Source organism: Trematomus bernacchii, unplaced genomic scaffold, assembly GCF_902827165.1.
Source record: "Trematomus bernacchii unplaced genomic scaffold, fTreBer1.1, whole genome shotgun sequence".
NCBI classification, from domain to species: Eukaryota; Metazoa; Chordata; class Actinopteri; order Perciformes; family Nototheniidae; genus Trematomus; species Trematomus bernacchii.
In genome coordinates this window covers 169324-189307 of record NW_022988050.1, presented here as the reverse complement: position 1 = coordinate 189307, position 19984 = coordinate 169324, and the positions used below count along the sequence as shown (strand labels likewise).

At 41.6% G+C, this 19984-nt stretch overlaps 1 protein-coding gene across 3 annotated transcripts; it reads right to left on the bottom strand.

The window, feature by feature from the left end:
- Positions 1-215: 215 nt before the first annotated feature.
- Positions 216-19984, bottom strand: csnk1e (casein kinase 1, epsilon). Of its 3 annotated transcripts, none has more exons than XM_034118920.1 (12): positions 19756-19984; positions 17491-17588; positions 16583-16693; positions 16067-16078; positions 14480-14628; positions 9178-9406; positions 7447-7617; positions 6902-7050; positions 6402-6627; positions 4214-4359; positions 3580-3641; positions 216-2001 (listed from the first exon to the last, which is right to left on the bottom strand). In XM_034118920.1, the coding sequence occupies exons 2-11, from the start codon at positions 17564-17566 to the stop codon at positions 3609-3611; spliced, it is 1302 nt and encodes a 433-aa protein (XP_033974811.1). In that variant the 5' UTR covers positions 17567-17588; positions 19756-19984; the 3' UTR covers positions 216-2001; positions 3580-3608. The 3 variants fall into 3 exon arrangements, with proteins under 3 accessions (XP_033974811.1, XP_033974812.1, XP_033974813.1); XM_034118921.1 differs by having other exon boundaries at positions 216-1998; positions 3591-3641; XM_034118922.1 differs by lacking the exon at positions 16067-16078.

Sequence of the window (19984 nt, the reverse complement as noted above, 5' to 3'; positions counted from 1 at the left end):
TATATTTGTTATATTATTATTATTTCGATTATTTACATTTTCTATATTTTATTTGATCATTTTGTATTTGTTAAATATCGCTCATGCTTCTTCCAAAAGACATAGAAAAAATGTTTTAAAAATTGAAATATATTCAGGATTGAGTATGAGTGATAACATTTTGGGTATATTAAAACAATTTACAACAAAATATACAACAAAGACGTCTGAATAAGCTGTGTATACTTTAATTGATTCAGAAAATATACACAAACATCATAGTAATAAAGTTGAAGCATGGTGAAGAAGAAATGTCAGCTCCATCCCATCGTTGAAATCCGTCCCTCCTGACAGACCTGGGTCCAAACACTCGTCAATAAATATGAACAGGAACCTCTCTGTCATTGCCCGCCACACTGAGAAACAAAACACACACATCTGGCAGACTCCAAGGGTTAAAGTGTGTGTTTCACGTTTTACCCAGCGCCGTCAGGTCAACATTTCTCTCTCCAGCTCAAACTTTAAACAATCTGTCTCATTCTGCCAAAAGGTATGTACACATTTTACATGTATTCAAAACAAAGGGGAATAAAAGCCAAAAGTAAAAACCAATAATACAGACTTGTTCACCACCAAGATCGTAGAACTGTCTCAAGTTATAGTTTCATCTCTGGTTTTTCATAGCCTTTACTTCTGGGTCATTTTGTGTTTCTTTGTAGATGTTATGAATGTATTTGTGGTGTTTTTGTAGTCATTTGGAGGTATACACACATTTAACATGTAGTATGAAACAAAACAAAAAAAGCAAATGTAAAAAACAATAATACAAACTTGTCTACCATCAATATTTATAACTTTCTCAAGTCATTGTTTGTCTGTGGTCGTTTTTCTCCTTTAGTTGCCATTAATTGGAGTAACTTTGTGTCTCTTCGTGGTCTTTTTGAGGTATCTATACATTTTAAATGTAGTATAAAACGAAATAAAAGAAGCTAAAATAAAAAACTATAATAAAAAATTGTTCATTTTATAACTTTCTCAAATTATGTTTTGTCTGTGGTCGTTTTTGCTCCTTGTGTAGCCTATAGCTTGGAGTCGTTTTGTGGTCATTAGTTGTATTGGATGATTTGTGGCCCTTTCTTACATCTCTTTCTTGTCATTTTGAGGTATCTACACATTATACATGTAGTAAAAAATGAAAAAGAACTAAAAAACAATAATACAAACGTGTTCACCATTGAATATGTTAAAACATTCTCTAGTCTTTTCATACATGGCACGCTAAAGGCTTTATCATATCGTACAATCCTCATGGCTCTCCCTTTCCGTTTTAATTGGGACTATTCTTCTGTTATAATTCATCCACAGTCACTCTAATCTCCTCCATCCTTTAGGCTTTCTAAAGCAAACTAAAACGAACACTTAAGACAGTAACACAGACAGACACCGACACATATTGACGAAAAGCAGCCTCTCACACACTCTTTGATCCAAGCCTGAATACACTGTTTGTCTCCATAGTTGTTTACATATTTGTTAATAATCAAGAACACCATAAGCAGCGGATGTAGCTCTTAAACATTAGCAGGTTTTATAGCTGATTTTACATTTTTTTATCACAGGTGTAAACCACAGAATAACTTCAATTTAGTCCGTTTTGTGCACTTTGATGGATTTTTTTGCAAGTTGAGCCTCGAGTCGATGGGCAGGTGAAGATGAGTGAAGAAGAGGGCGGGGCCTGTTTGACCCACTTCCTCGTGCGGCCACAACCCGGAACAAAGCAGAACCAATCAGATCCAGCGAAGAGTTTTTTTGTGTGTCCCGCTTTTTTTTAACATCTCAGTGTTTCTCCGGCTCTTCCTGGTCACCACTGTTCACACAGCACACTGACAGACACACGGACGGCCTCCATTCCCTCTTTAAAAGGCCCGAAACGCCTCCTGCTGCTCCTCTGGTCCTCAGAAACTCATTCATCTCTTCATTCATCCACTCGAAAATTAAGGGCTATTTAACACCCTGCAGCTGCTGAAGCACAAGCAAGAAAACAAAGAAGAGAAATGTCACTATTGGGCTTCATTATAGGATGAAATGTGTGTTTGTTTAGGAAAGTGTGATGATATACGCATTGCATTAGACCTTCTCTCAAATCGTTCTGACTTCCTTACCATGTCATTAATTCCTACTGAAAAGTTTAAAGGGTACATTTAGTATTTAAAATATTTTGTTGACCCTTTTTACTCAGGTTTTGGGTCTAATGGCGCTTTTCCACTGCAGGGCCTCGCTCGGCTTAGTACGGTATGGCTAGGCCTCGTTAGGCCTTGGTAGGCCAGGCTCACTTTATGCTGCGTTTCCATTACAGTTTAGTAGCTGGGGCAGTAACTATAGTAACGCAGTGTAGGCGGAGCCGTGACGTCATCTTCAATGCGAACCACAAAACCAACATCAGCCGTTAGCTGTTAGCACTCAGAGCTCACAGCTCCTCATATCTGTTCAGAAACTAGACAAAAGTTAAACAAGTACACACCACAGACTGCCTGTGTCATGGTGAATACAGTCGCTGCTTTATTTATGTCTGTAGGCCGTTGTTGTGAGTGTGGACGGTCGGAGCATATACTGCGTTAGCTTAGCCAATCTCCATTCAGAAAACACGCATTTTAAAAGGTTTTTCGCCTGCTGTCTGTCTGCAGACTTGTCAAAGCATTAATTCATGGTTTTTACTAACCGGTATCAGTATGTTGTTACTTCGGCATCATTTTGAAACGTGTTTTACAATTCAATCACGGTCAAATATGTTCATTTTGTTGTAGTTGCCAGCGATTCTCTCACTAGCATATTCAGTCCGGTTGTTGGCCTGGAAAGAACCTCGATTTTGGAGAGCCAGAAAACTGTGAAAAAGTACCCGCTAGCCGGAACTACGCCTAGTGGAAACGCAACCAAAAACGGCCCGGGCACGGCACGCTTAAACCGTGTTGGTTATGGTTAAGGTTAGGATAAGTCTCCAGGAAATGCAATGCAAGTCAATGTAATGTCCCCTGATGTGATGTATACATGGTATGTGTGTGTGTGTGTGTGTGTGTGTGTGTGTGTGTGTGTGTGTTGTGTGTGTGTGTGTGTGTGTGTGTGTGTGTGTGTGTGTGTGCGTGTGCGTGTGCGTGTGCGTGTGCGTGTGCGTGTGCGTGTGCGTGTGTGTGTGTGTGTGTGTACATGGACCAGACTTTCCAGGACAAGTATATCAAATACCAACCACTGCTCGATGTGATAACCAGCTTTGGGTACAAGTGTAGATATAGCATACTCATATTCGGAAGTCTTGGCCATGTATATAAATGCACCATGATTGGTCTGAGAATTGCTGGAATGTCAAAGAGAAAAGCCAAACAAATTGCCAAATATTGCTCTGTTTCAGCTATTATTGGCAGCTTAGCCGTGTGGAGAAGGAGATGCTATGTGTTCCCCTAAGTGTTCTGTGCTGCTTAGCCCCGATATATTTGATTCCCTGTCTTATGTAATATAATTTGTGGAACCAAATAAAGTATTCAAATGTGTGTGTGTGTGTGTGTGTGTGTGTGTGTGTGTGTGTGTGTGTGTGTGACGTGTCCATACCTGCCACTGACCTGCAGGCCAGGAGGAATTCATTTTGCCAGATGTTCAAACGGCACACTGACCTGAGAGAGGAGGGAGAGATGAAAAGAGCAATATTATATCTCTTCCACGTCCAATCGTTTGATGTCCTATATATATTCATGTTGCATTCTTGGAGGAGCCTGGGACTTACGTTTTTCATTGCCATATCTACACTGTAACTACTGTGCATATGACAATTAAGCCTTGAATCTTGAAAGATCTTGAAAAAGGTATTTATTGACCTCCTGGGTTTAGTGATTTGGGCTATTTGTTCAGAATATGAATATACAGTATGTGGTCTGTAAGTAGCTTTACAGGCGTTTCCCTCTCACAAAGCTGTGCTGCTAGCATAGAAATATTATCGAACAATGGGCCCTGGAGCACAGACATGTAAAAGCCCCACCTCTTCTCCCACAAAGGAGCAAGACACAAAGACCTTATAGTTGTTTAGCTTCGTCGTGTTGTGCTTTTGTGTCTATTAATGATCATTGTGTGTCACGTTTGGTCTTCTGTGGTTGTTTTGCCAATATTTTGTTCTATCTATTTGATGTTGTGTCTCTGTTGTTGATTTATTATGCATTTTAAATGTAATGCCAAGCCCCACTCTCCCTACCTGTGAGGCAGTTAAGCGAGACTGCTCGAGGCGTGCAGTGACGTCGGAGGAGGAGACGTTGGCTGGAGCTCCACGATGCAGCCTCATGGCCACCTTCCTCTCTCGCTCAGCTCGCTCTGCTCTGCCCGCCTGAGGGGAGCGGTTACCTGTACACACACAAACTTTATTCAAAGGTCCCCTATTATACTGTTTCTCATCAATATATTACAGGTCTCAGATATATACAAAACATGTCTCTGATTGGCTGAAACACCAAACAGATCATTGCAGCATTACCCATAATCCCCTCTGTTTCAGCCCTGTTTCAAAAGTGCTGATTCTCTGTCTGTTACTTTAGATGAAAATAAGGAGCCCCTCCCCACGCCCCTCTGAGAGAGATTTGGTTACAAAGAACTCAACGGTGCTCTAGGAGGAGATTCAGGTGATAAGGTGGGGGGGGGGGGGGTTACCTTGGTTGCTGATTGGCTAATGGTTACACAAGCCAAAACATCGTTATGACATCATAAAGTGGCCAAAATCTGATCAGCTCATTTTCAGACAGGTTTTGATATAAATGGATCAGGACAAAAAGAGAGAGAATCTTTGTTCCTGAAACTTTCAGAGTCTCTTTACACAGAGGGGACACATGTTGATGAAGAAGAGACATGAAGAAGAGGGGACACATGGTGATGTAGAAGAGACATGAAGAAGAGGGGACACATGTTGATGTAGAAGAGACATGAAGAAGAGGGGACACATGTTGATGTAGAAGAGACATGAAGAAGAGGGGACACATGTTGATGTAGAAGAGACATGGAGAAGAGGGGACACATGTTGATGTAGAAGAGACATGAAGAAGAGGGGACACATGTTGATGTAGAAGAGACATGAAGAAGAGGGGACACATGTTGATGTAGAAGAGACATGAAGAAGAGGGGACACATGTTGATGTAGAAGAGACATGAAGAAGAGGGGACACATGTTGATGTAGAAGAGACATGAAGAAGAGGGGACACATGTTGATGTAGAAGAGACATGAAGAAGAGGGGACACATGTTGATGTAGAAGAGACATGAAGAAGAGGGGACACATGTTGATGTAGAAGAGACATGAAGAAGAGGGGACACATGTTGATGTAGAAGAGACATGAAGAAGAGGGGACACATGTTGATGTAGAAGAGACATGCAGAAGAGGGGACACATGTTGATGTAGAAGAGACATGAAGAAGAGGGGACACATGTTGATGTAGAAGAGACATGAAGAAGAGGGGACACATGTTGATGTAGAAGAGACATGAAGAAGAGGGGACACATGTTGATGTAGAAGAGACATGAAGAAGAGGGGACACATGTTGATGTAGAAGAGACATGAAGAAGAGGGGACACATGTTGATGTAGAAGAGACATGAACAAATGGATTTTGCATAATAGGTGACCTTTAAAAGCTCAGACACACACAACCAACATTCAAGAATCTCGATGTAATGCTGCTGCCTCATGTTCCCTGCATCTGGGCCAGAAGTCGCACTTGAGCACTAAGCAAAGAGTACAAACTAAAAGCCAACATCACGTAATTCCTGCACCTGTGTGAGAGGAAATAACTCTTCATAACAGCGGGATGGTGAGAAACGGGATTTCCATCTCCCTGTTTGTGTCACACACACAGAAAATGACCATAACGTTGACTTTGACCATGATGCAGCATTAGTTTCTATTCAAAAAGAGAAACCAAAAAACATAAGAGACTTTACAGCTGTTATTATGGTACACAAAAAAAGCAGCTTTTCTCCTCAATGTTTGCACCCCTTTAGATAAGAACTTTTTTTCTTTCCTTTAACAGACAAATGGTCTTGTAGTGATGGGATTTACGGCTCTTTGAAGGGAGCCGGATCTTATGGCTCCGTTCCTTTCCGAGAGCCGTTCAAAAGAGACATTTTCTTTTAAAAGTGGCGGTGGAGATTATTTGTTGACCCTGCTTTAAATGATATGTTGGCTTTCAAATGTTGCACTCCGCTTTATCATTGCCTATGCTTTTGTCGAAGTGCACGTTTGGCTAATTTTTTCACTCGAAAAACACGTCGTCCACCTGAACCACTGAAGAACGGCTCTCACCAAGTACCACTCGGTTCCCTTCGTTCGTACCAAAGAGCCGTTCAAAAGAATCGGATCATTCTGGAACGTAACATCACTAACAACCCCCCCTCCTGACCTGACGGCTGGACCCCCCGCGGGGCCGGGGTGGAGGGCGCAGGGTCCGCCTCGTTCCTGACTCTGTTAGCGGCTGCCGGGCTGGGTCCAGGAGGCAGAGCTCGACCTCCAGCTGCTCTCTGACCTCCTCCCGCTCGCTCCTCACCCTCTTTCCCCGCTTTCCCCTCGTTCCCCTCTTTCCCCTCCCTCCTCTCCCTCGCTCCTTCCTCCTTCGTCCTGCTGGCTCCCTGAAACACAGAGGAACCGTTCAGACGACAAAATGGACCAAATACGCTGCTATGGACAGTCTTGCACTAATGTACATATTGAAGTGAATGTTATTTTATTGATTTGTGTGCCTTTATTTAGGTCTTAATGTGGGCATATGTATAATGTGTCTTTTGATTGTGTGTGTATATAGGTATATACATATTAGATTGACAATAAGCCCCAATCTTAGACTAATCTGCATGGTGCAAAAAGAAATGTCTGCTAACTATAAACACCATCTGTTTGACTCACAAACTTCAGCATGTTCCAGTCGAAGACGTAGTCGTAGGAGAAGCCCTGTCGGTGGAAGAGGTTTCTGAAGAGCTGCCGCAGGTACGAGTAGTCCGGCTTGTCGTCGAACCGCAACGAGCGACACATGTTCAGGTAGGTGGAGAACTCAGCTGGAGAGAAGTCAGAATCATAGTTAACTTTAATTACAGAGTGTGTGTACAGTTACAAGGAAGTGGAGTCAGAGGAAGATGGGTGAGATGTCAAGTATGTAACAACTGAGCATAAACAATTGATTTCTCAGGTAGTCACGTGTCATACAGGACAAAGGACATGGATAGCTGTTCAAACATGCTGGTTTGAGCTTCTTTGTGTGTGTGTGTGTGTGTGTGTGTGTGTGTGTGTGTGTGTGTGTGTGTGTGTGTGTGTGTGTGTGTGTGTGTGTCTGTGTCAGGGTTGCCGCTAGGGATTTTGGGCCCCATGAAAAGATATCACATTGGTTACTTACATGCAAAATCCCTCTTTTAAAGTGGCCTTTCTATTGTTTAATTGCTTCTATCTCTACTCACAGGGGTATCCCTTGCAGAGCACCTCGATGGGGGTGGACATCTTCTTCTCACTGATGCGTTCGTACTTCTGCCTCTTGGTGGCGGCCTTGAGGCCCTGCCAGGGCAGAGAGCCCAGGTTGAAGTACATCAGGACGTAGCCCAGAGACTCCAGGTCGTCTCGCCTCGACTGCTCTGTGGAGGACAGGAGGTCACACAGAGGAGAGGAGAGCGTGAAATACAAACGTATTGTTGAGGAAACAAGAAGGAAAGATAAAGAACCAGGAAGAAGGAGGAGGAACGTTTAAGAAAGGAGTTCAGAGAGTCCAGTCGACGCACTTTCAGTTACAGTTGGAGAAAATCTGGACAGCCCTGGATTACCTTTCACAAGCTTTTTTCTCAATCAGTGGAGGTCAATGGAAGGAATTTCATTAAATCATCTGTTGTGGCTTAGAAAGGGGTTTTGTTCAGTCAGTAGTTAAGATTTGCAATTGAGGGGTGTAGTATTTGTATTTTATTTATTTATTTATCATTGTTATTATTATTTTTTTTAGGGTTTTTATTTAGTTATTTAATATATTTTAGTCTGAATTTTATCTCATTTTGTTATTTATTTCCCGTATCTATATAACTCTTAAAATGCAAATAAAAAGGAATGAAATGCCGGTGAAATGCATCAAAATTAAATGACCCATCTTTTCTTTACGAGTACTTTTAATTAGCAAATACTTTCTCTATTTAGAACAAATCACGTATACTTATATAGCCTTGAGATAGTTTTGCGTTTGTTTGTTTGTTTATTTATTTAAAGGACAGTGCACATTAATCCACATTGCTGTAAACGTGCCAGTATTAGCCAGCAGGCTAATTTTCAACTGTTGTCCTTTTGGCAAGATGTTAAATAACCACAACAAGACTAGAGAAATAAAAACATAATTAAAAAGAATACACTCAGCAACAGACAACAGCAGTACAACAATAAATAGGAACAGACAAACATGCAAACAGATGAAATACTATCATACTATGATACAGTTAAAAGGGTTCACATTTTTGATTGCTTAAAAGCCAGTTCTTATGATAGTGGTTAAATGTATGATAGGAGGTGTTATTCCTTATCTGTATTGGTATTGAAAAGTGTTGATGCCCTCACAGAGAAACACTGTTTACCAAAGGAACTGGACCTAAGAGGGGATACACAGTCCCCTCTTAGGGCAGACCTTGTGGTTCTGCTGTATAAAAGTGCTGAGTGGTGCCTTGCCGTTTATAATCTTAAACATGCATCAGTGTGTTTTAAAAGATTTTCCCAGCTGAGCAGGTTAATGTTTGTCCAGGATTTTGCAATGGTGGTATAGCTTAGGTTTTCTGTCCAAAACTTTGAGAGCTTGTTTGTGATAGGATAGGCCTTAATGTTGTGCTATTCACCTGGGTCCAGCTGGTCATACAGTATGTTAGGTGGGGAATGATCATGGCAGTCATATAGAGTTTTGCTACAGGTGTTGTCAAACAGTTCCTTATATAACTAAAGTTTGCGAGATTGTATTTAGTTATTTGCATTACCTTTCAAATAAAGGAAAGTCTTTGCTGGAAGTCTTTATATTCCCATAGTTATTTCTGTGTTTGTTCTAAAACTGAACGTGAGTCTTATTGCCTAGTCACAGATGGTCATTAATTACCCGGCACGAATTCTCCTGACATTTTGCTGAGCAGACACACTTTCACACACACATCTAGGCTAACATCTGCGTGTCTCACCGATGCCCAGGTGTGTGTTGATGGAGGCGTAGCGGGCGGTGCCGGTCAGGTTCTTGTTCTCGCGGTACGGGATGTGCTGGTGCGTTCGGGCGTCGCGGTACTTCTTGGCGAGGCCGAAGTCGATGATGTACACCAGGTTGCCCTTCTTACCGAGACCCATCAGGAAGTTGTCGGGCTTCACGTCTCGGTGGATGAAGTTCTTGGAGTGGATGTATTCAATCCTGCTGATCTGGAGAAAAAAGGGGGGGAACAGGATGTAGATCAAGGAGAGTTAGTGCTATGTATGCTAATATTAGTGAAAAAAGCAGTGGTGGAAGATTTTTTTACTCAAGTAATAGTAGTACTTTATTACAAGTAAAAGTCCTGCATTCAAAATCTTACTTAACTAAAAGTACAAAAGTACCGGCATCAAGTTATACTTAAGTATTAATAGTGAAAGTACTCCCTACGCGTAATGTCCTATTTCCGAATCAAATATATATTGAGTCACTGGTTTACCATTTAGATTATTGATGTGTTTTTATCACGGCTGATTAAATGTGTAGCTAATTTAAATACTTTATATACTGCTGCTGGATATCGTAACCTATAAAAATATGTCAATGTATATTTAACACTTGACGCATATTTTGTACAAGCTAATAATCAAAATCTAAAGAGTAACTAAAAGCTGTCAAATAATGTAGTGGAGTAAGAAGTACAATATTGGCGTCTAAATTGTAGGGGAGCATAAATGGAGAATATTCCATACCTCAAAATGTTACTTAATGTAGGGTAGGTAAGAATGGAGAAACCAGCTCGAGTGCGCTAGAATTTGAAAGTACACAACCGAAAAAAATCTGCCCCTTCCTTACAGACTTCCTTACAGAGCCCCTCCTCCAACACACACGAACATGACCAATGAGGGCACGAGATAAGTTTGTGCACAGATGGAAGGCTGACAGGCAGGTAGGCCATCCAGTTATTTTAGCCGGGCCGGCTCAGATGACTTTTTTTAATGTATTTATTGTCAAAGCATTTAATATATTCATTGCTATCGGGATGTTAAGAGCATTCCATGGAATATAACAACAAGTGTTTCTGACGTGAATTACCTACCCCACCTTTAAGTACCGTACTTGAGCAAATGTACTTTGTTACTATCCACCACTGGAAAAAAGGTGTTGATTATGCATTTCCAATCATATTTTAAAAAGACCTCAGCTGTCTAAACGTGCACCTTTTCTTGCACATAAGTCAACCTCGGTCTGGGCAGTGACGCAGATTTCAATATGTGGTTATTTTTAGACTGCAACTAAGTGGATCATTTGTGGAATATCTCCATCCAAACCTCTGAAGCTTGCGTCCCGCCTCGAGACAAAGCTTATCCCCTCGCTATCTCCGAACATTCAGCTTCCTCCATAAAAGTCAAACACTATCTAGGATACGGGAGATCCTGAAGACGGCCTAATCCTCGTCGCAGGGGTCAGTGTGCTGGATTTAATCCCTCATATGTGCTTCTTCAGTCACATTTGTTCTTTTCGTCCCATTTTCTCTGCGTAACTTTGACCTCTTTTCCTAACCGCTCTCTCTGCGGTATCATCGCTCCTCTCCTCTTCTCTAAAGGAGCAATAACTAACATTTTAACTCTCTCATAACATTAATTGCCCTCTATATATCTGCAGATAGGCCGACAGGGTTATTGATCAAAACCAATGACTCAACCTTTAATTCACTGGGCAATGAGACTCGTGGCCTTTAAAACTCACTCTCAGTTTTAGACCACACACACATATAACTATAGGGATGTAAAGACTTCCAGCATCGCAAATCTACCACCTAACAAGATGAGTAAAAGTAATTTACTGTCTGAAATAGAGTAACTATTAGCGGGATGCTCTCTACAAGTCTAAATCAAATCAAACTTTATTTATATAGCCGTTTTCATACACAAAAGGTAACATAACTTTGTCATTAATACAAAATACCTAAAGGGGCTTTTGTATACTTATTTATATCAGTATGTAGTGTCTCTACTTTAAAGAGTCCTCTCCTGCTGATGTTCAGGTGTATATCAGTATGTAGTGTCTCTACTTTAAAGAGTCCTCTCCTGCTGATGTTCAGGTGTATATCAGTATGTAGTGTCTCTACTTTAAAGAGTCCTCTCCTGCTGATGTTCAGGTGTATATCAGTATGTAGTGTCTCTACTTTAAAGAGTCCTCTCCTGCTGATGTTCAGGTGTATATCAGTATGTAGTGTCTCTACTTTAAAGAGTCCTCTCCTGCTGATGTTCAGGTGTATATCAGTATGTAGTGTCTCTACTTTAAAGAGTCCTCTCCTGCTGATGTTCAGGTGTATATCAGTATGTAGTGTCTCTACTGGGACATGTCTCCATGCTTTAATGTTTAAAAAGCTCTTTATTTTTCTCATACTGCCTGTGCTGCAGCACCTTTTTCCCCCCTCTGTCTGAAACCAGAGCCCAGTCTGCTCTGATTGGTTAGCTGGCCGGCTCTGAGATGTTCCGCTCCTTAGCCTATCACGTACAATGTGTTGGAGCGCTAGCCAGTGGTAGTAGTGTTCGGGACAGAAAACTCCCCAACATAGGGATTTTAAGACTTTGCAGACCATTATGCACACAAACCTGTATAACACACTACAGGAACAAGGGGGAAAAAAACAAAGCATAATAGGGCCCAAAATCCTCTTCTTCATGTCTCTTCTACATCAACATGTGTCCCCTCTTCTTCATGTCTCTTCTACATCAACATGTGTCCCCTCTTCTTCATGTCTCTTCTTCATCAACATGTGTCCCCTCTTCTTCATGTCTCTTCTACATCAACATGTGTCCCCTCTTCTTCATGTCTCTTCTACATCAACATGTGTCCCCTCTTCTTCATGTCTCTTCTACATCAACATGTGTCCCCTCTTCTTCATGTCTCTTCTTCATCAACATGTGTCACCCTCTTCTTCATGGTCTCTTCTACATCAACATGTGTCCCCTCTTCCTCATGTCTCTTCTTCATCAACACGTGTCCCCTCTTCTTCATGTCTCTTCTACATCAACATGTGTCCCCTCTTCTTCATGTCTCTTCTACAATCAACATGTGTCCCCTCTTCTTCATGTCTCTTCTACATCAACATGTGTCCCCTCTTCTTCATGTCTCTTCTACATCAACATGTGTCCCCTCTTCTTCATGTCTCTTCTACATCAACATGTGTCCCCTCTTCTTCATGTCTCTTCTACATCAACATGTGTCCCCTCTTCTTCATCGTCTCTTCTACATCAACATGTGTCCCCTCTTCTTCATGTCTCTTCTACATCAACATGTGTCCCCTCTTCTTCATGTCTCTTCTACATCAACATGTGTCCCCTCTTCTTCACGTCTCTTCTACATCAACATGTGTCCCCTCTTCTTCACTTTCTCTTCTACATCAACAGTGTCCCCCTCTTCTTCATGTCTCTTCTACATCAACATGTGTCCCCTCTTCTTCATGTCTCTTCTACATCAACATGTGTCCCCTCTTCTTCACGTCTCTTCTACATCAACATGTGTCCCCTCTTCTTCACGTCTCTTCTACATCAACATGTGTCCCCTCTTTCTTCATGTCTCTTCTACATCAACATGTGGTCCCCTCTCTTCATGTCTCTTCTACATCAACATGTGTCCCCTCTTCTTCATGTCTCTTCTACATCAACATGTGTCCCCTCTTCTTCACGTCTCTTCTACATCAACATGTGTCCCCTCTTCTTCACGTCTCTTCTACATCAACACGTGTCCCCTCTTCTTCACGTCTCTTCTACATCAACACGTGTCCCCTCTTCTTCATGTCTCTTCTACATCAACATGTGTCCCCTCTTCTTCATGTCTCTTCTACATCAACATGTGTCCCCTCTTCTTCATGTCTCTTCTACATCAACATGTGTCCCCTCTTCTTCATGTCTCTTCTACATCAACATGTGTCCCCTCTTCTTCATGTCTCTTCTACATCCACATGTGTCCCCTCTTCTTCATGTCTCTTCTTCATCAACATGTGTCCCCTCTTCTTCATGTCTCTTCTACATCAACACGTGTCCCCCTCTTCTTCATGTCTCTTCTACATCAACATGTGTCCCCTCTTCTTCATGTCTCTTCTACATCAACATGTGTCCCCTCTTCTTCATGTCTCTTCTACATCAACATGTGTCCCCTCTTCTTCATGTCTCTTCTACATCAACATGTGTCCCCTCTTCTTCATGTCTCTTCTACATCAACATGTGTCCCCTCTTCTTCACTGTCTCTTCTACATCAACATGTGTCCCCTCTTCTTCATGTCTCTTCTACATCAACATGTGTCCCCCTCTTCTTCATGTCTCTTCTACATCAACATGTGTCCCCTCTTCTTCATGTCTCTTCTACATCAACATGTGTCCCCTCTTCTTCATGTCTCTTCTACATCAACAGTGTCCCCTCTTCTTCATGTCTCTTCTACATCAACATGTGTCCCCTCTTCTTCACGTCTCTTCTACATCAACATGTGTCCCCTCTTCTTCATGTCTCTTCTACATCAACATGTGTCCCCTCTCTTCATGTCTCTTCTCATCAACATGTGTCCCCTCTTCTTCATGTCTCTTCTTCATCAACATGTGTCCCCTCTGTGGAAAGAGACTCTGAAAGTTTCAGGAACAAAGATTCTCTCTCTTTTTGTCCTGATCCATTTATATAAAAACCTGTCTGAAAATGAGCTGATCAGATTTTGGCCACTTTATGATGTCATAACGATTTTTTGTCTTGTGTAACCATTAGCCAATCAGCAACCAAGGTAACCCCCCCCCCCACCTTATCACCTGAATCTCCTCCGAGAGCACCATTGTGTTCTTTGTAACCAAATCTCTCTCAGAGGGGCGTGGGGAGGGGCTCCTTATTTTCATCTAAAGTAACAGACAGAGAATCAGCACTTTTGAAACAGGGCTGAAACAGAGGGGATTATGGGATGCTGCAATGATCTGTTTGGTGTTTGGAGCCAATCAGAGACAGGCTCTGTATATATCTGAGACCTGTGATATATTGATGAAAGACAGTATAATAGGGGACCTTTAATGTGTACCTTTCCATCTTCTATTACCATCACAGTTTAAGTATAGTTTCACCTTAGATGCCGTGAGGAACCTCTCTGTAAAGACTCCATTAAAAAAAGCAGTGTTGTTCAGCGAGCTCTTAAAGTGATTAGCTACTACAGAGAGACTGAAGGGTAATAAACGGCTATGGATCTCAGGAAAAACCCTGATTAACGTATTCTTTTTTGGGATGGGAGGGTTTTTTTTTTACAGTGCGGTGTGTCTCACCATCTGGTCGGCCAGCAGCAGGACGGTCTTCAGGCTGAACTTGCGGGAGCAGAAGTTGAACAGATCCTCCAGACTGGGACCCAGCAGCTCCATCACCATCACGTTGTAGTCGCCTTCAGCTCCGCACCACTTTATAGACGGGATTCCCACTGAGGGAGGTTCAAGGTTCAAGGCTTTTATTGGTCATTCGTACATAGCTACAGTGTAGTTATGACAATGAACATCTGAGGTCACAGGCTCCTCCAACAGTGCAACACAGTAAAACAGATACTAGTGCAAGTCAATACAATAAAATAGAATATAATAAGAAATAGTGCTGAATAGTCTATATACAAGTCATTGGAATATTGATATACGTTAGGGGAAACTTCTGAAGCAATTGGAATCAGGACTCGGAGAGACACGGGGAGAGCTGGAGCTTTGATGGCAAACACTGACGGTTTATTTGGAGCTTCGGCCGGAGAATTCACAAGACATGTCACGGGCCACGAGTTGACCACACGGTAGAGATGCCACAATCAATTCTGAAGAGCCCTCCCCCAGACTCATGTATTTAGCTAGTTCTCAGAGAATAATCAACATTCTTCAATAGATAGACTAACTAACAGCTGAGGACACTGAATCACATTTGTTGTCGCTTATGGCTCGGGGTCATCTACACCCCGAGAAGGATGTGTTCCAGGTGTCCCACAACAATGACTATCTCTGACCGAGAGTTGCCCGGTCACAAACTGGCAACATCAACAACTTGCGAGAGCAGTCCCTCCTAATGGAAGATAACAGCTGCTCAAGGTTGGTCAGCTGCGTCAATAATAATACAAATAATATAAAATAATATAGCACTACAATTTTATGTTAAAAGATTTACAGACATTTTTTAATATTTTCACATTTAATGATTATTATATTTGTCACTTATATCTAAATACTTATTATTAATAGTACACACCATGTTGGCCATTTATTGCACTGTCTATATTTCTTAAGAACAAATATAATATAGCTTTTTAACTTAATATATCTAATTCCTTTTTCATTTAAAAACTTTCTTCACCTTCCTTTCTCACCTATTAGCATGTTTCTGTTCTGGACGTAACAAGTGAATTCTCCCCTCCCTGGATAATCAAAGATGTATTCATTCATTAAAATGTAAGCTTCATCACCTTTCCAACGCCTAAACTACTTCTCAGTGCTACTACACCACCATAAAAGTCTCTCAACAATCCTTAACTGACTTAAAGGGGACCTATCATGCAAAATGCACTTTGCGATGTCTTTTATACATAAATATGTGTCCCCGGTGTGTCGGGGAACTCACGCAGCGTCAGAAAATAAAACCCTCTCTCTTTTCCTCCGTACCCAAATCTTTTAAAAACGGGGGTACAACGAACGGATACAGATTTGCTGTCGATATGACATAATTTCGGATGGTGGACCCACAGAAAGTTGCTATCAGAAACAATGCCTGACGTGTTTTGGACGTAATCTCGTCTTTGTTTACATTAGCAAGCCTCGCTAACACTCAGAGCTAACCTGTACTGGAGAGCACATGTGTTTAAAAAGCAGGAAATAAAAAAAGGAACTCACCTTGTGATACACCTGCAAGAGAAAAAGCATTTGAGCTCCATACTGTTTCAGAAATAATCCTTGATGTGGTTTAGAACAGGATGGCGTTTTATCAGAATTTAACTTTATCTCCTAGCCTCCTCTTTTCTTTTTTTCAAGCTAAGGACCCAACATCCGTGTTTCTCTAACAGGGCTGCAATAGAGGGGTATGAGGGATGTCTAAAATGCATGATCTGTTTGTATTTTGAGCAAAACACATCATAGACATGTTTTTATATATTTTTATATATCTGAGACCCATAATATATGCCTAAAAATAGCATGATAGGTGACCTTTAATGCTCTTTAATTAAGACCACTTTCAGTGTCCCTGAATGACCCTGAATGACCCTCTAAGGCCCTGAAATGACACGCTGAATTCCCTCCTGAAGAACTGCAATCATTATTCCCCTCAGCGGCTCTAAATAACCTCTTAAACTCTCCGCTGCCTCTCGGCGCCCCGTAGTAAAGCTTTCAGAAACCTGCCACACTTCTTACCTCCGCCCTGCATCATCTTGTAGAACTTGCTCTCAATGTGGAGCTGTGGGTGTTTGGTTTTCACACATTCCAGCTTTATGGCCACTTCCTCTCCTGTAGCGATGTTAGAGCCTGGAGGGAGGAATCACAATACTTTTAAATATCCGAGGGGGAATTGGGGTTTTGGTACAGTTTCTCCTTTTTAGAAGGAAATAAATGTAAAAAATAGATAAATAAATACATAAATTAATAGATCAATTATCAGATAAATACATATATAAATAAATAAAAAGATAAATAGATAAATAAATAAATAAATAGATAAATAAATAAATAAATATATAAATAAATACATTTATATATAAATATATCAATAAATAAATAGGTAAATAAATAAGTAAATGTAAATATACAATATAATACAAATACAATTAAATAAATAATTGTAAAAAATATATATATATCTGTATTAAAGGTGGGGTAGGTAAGAATGGAGAAACCAGCTCCAGTGCGCTAGAATTTGAAAGTACACAACTGGAAAAAATCTGCCCCTTCCTTCAGACTTCCTTACAGAGCCCCTCCTCCAACACACACGAACGCGCACATGACCAATGAGGGCACGAGATAAGTTTGTGCACAGATGGAAGGCTGACAGGCAGGTAGGCCATCCAGTTATTTTAGCCGGGCCGGCTCAGATGATTGGTCGTGCTTTTTACAGCGCCACGGCTTCCACAGATGACATTTTTTTATGTATTTTTTGTCAAAGCATTTAATGTATTCATTGCTATCGGGATGTTAAGAGCATTCCATGGAATATAACAAAAAGTGCATGCATCAAAGAAATGTCCTTGTACATCTAAACATGTGTATTTTACTTGGTAATAAACCTTAGTCTCATTCAGGTTAACAGAAGCAGTGTAAACTCTCACCGAGGTAAATATCTCCGAAGGATCCGCTCCCGATCTTCCTCCCGAGGCGGTACTTGTTCCCCACCCTCAGCTCCATGGCTGCCGAGCTTTTCAACTCACTGACACACACACACACACACACACACACACACACACACACACACACACACACACACACACACACACACACACACACACACACACACACACACACACACACACACACACACACACACACACACACAACACACACACACACACACACAAAGACACACACAAAGACACACAAAGCTGTCATCAATCAGTGGTGATCAATAGAGCGAAAGGACAGTGGTGCAAAGCTGCAGACTTTAAACTCAAAGCCCTGGGGCGGCAGCTTCTTGAAAGAAAGTGAAACGGGAAGCTTTTGGGAAACGGCAGAGATGAAAATGAAAAAGTGCAAATCACTGAAGCTCAGCAGAGACGTGGAGAAGAGTTACATCTCTGGAAATGTGGAGGAAAACGTTGCTTACTTTCAGCTACTGAGTGACTTCATGTGAGTTTATGCAATGTGGGAGAAAAACATGTTTAAATCAAGCTAGAAAAACAACATATGACGCACAATGAGTGAGCAATGACAAAAGTTGAAGCCAAAAACACCATGTGGATAAAGTAAACACACAAAAAAAAGACACATGAAAGATTGTTATGATAGTTAAAATGATAGTTCAAACTGATAAGGAGTAGGAATTTAGCAACCAACCAGTAAGATTTGATAAGAGACAAATCAAATAATAACATAAAACATAATAAAACAAGTGAGTTCAAATCAGGAACTTGAGGGGTCGAAATGTATCGCAGCTCACGAGTATATCAGAGAGATATTAGGATTCAAAAGAGTATTAAAATGTCTAATCAATTAAACATCACAAATCAATTTACTGGATGCCCATGTAACAATCTCAACACAGGTGTAATACGGTCTTATTTCAATTTTCAATATTACATTACATGTCACTTGTTAGACGCTTTTATCCAAATACTCAATACTATGGCCAATCCCCACAGGAGCAATTTGGGGTGAAGTGTCTCAGGGACACAACGACATGCTGACTGCAGTGGGGTTTGAACCTGTGACCCCCTGATCAAACACCAACGCACAACCCACTGCACCACACGCCTCCCACTAGCAATAGTAGCAGCAATACCCAGGACCACCCTGCTTCTGTTGGCCAGGTTTTGTTAAGTTAAAAACATCTGACTTCAGAGGAATAAATAATACATGATGGTAGTTTAGAGAACAACAATGTAGGCCAGTGTTTAGAAAGTGCACAGGGGAAAAAGGGACTAGCTAAAGTGTGAAGTTGTGTAAACTGATTTATTCTGTAGGAAGGGGCGGGGGGGGGGGGTCAGCCTCTCACACACTCTTCCCAAAGCACTTCAAGGCAGTCTGGTTCTGTGTATAATCGTTTGCATAAACTCCCATTTTTTTGAGCTGGAGTCCCCTGACGGATTTAGCATGAGTCATGTTTTCTGTATGTGTCTGAAGAGCCATGAAGCAGGGATTACAAAGTGAGGAGGGTTTGTTTTTTCCCCGACATTTACAAGCCAGTTTGACATTGCACTAAATGCTGACGAAGTTCTTTTTGGCTGCATTGTAGACCTACACCCCATCCACATTGCACTGTGCAGGGGGACATGCTGCACATTAGCAAACAGGGACTAAAAGTGAGGAAATGACTGTGATTCATCTGTAAATAACTGTGCAATATATCATTTTACTTGCACTACTGCTACCTGGCTGCTGTCACACTACTCTATACATGCACTGTGCAGGGAAAAATAAAGGCTGCCTGCTGCACATTACCAAACCCTTTACCTCATCTCTCCTCAGAGCTGCTGTGTTACAACACTGAGAATGCTGCAAAACGCTGCAAAAAAAACAGGCGTGATGTTTTCAGAGAGTCGTGCATTTGCTCCAGATAGCACAGGAGAATTGGAGGAAAACACATCCCAGAATGACCATCAAATGTGGTGATAATTCCTAAAACCGCACCCTCAATGCATAGGTAGGACCCCTTAACAAACACACACACTCCCATTTGACTAACACACACACACACACACACACACACACACACACACACACACCACACACACACACACACACACACACACACACACACACACACACACACACACACACACACACACACACACACACACACACACACACACACACACGCCTCGAGACACCTTGACTAGCCAACATGGACCCCCACCCGACCTCCTCCTCTTCCTCCTCACCGGGTTATGTCAGGTTTCCTGTGGCTGTCTCTCACTCAGGACCCCGGACAGCGACGCTCCAAAGCGGCTTCGGACGGCTCATAACCTCGGAAACCCGAACCCGAACACTTCCGAAAGAAAACGAACCCCTTGCAAAAAAAAATACAGCAGACAGAAGCGCCTGGAAGATTCTCTGTGAGGATATTTGAGTGTTTTTTGGGGAGGAAAAATGCCGAAAGCAGACACTGAG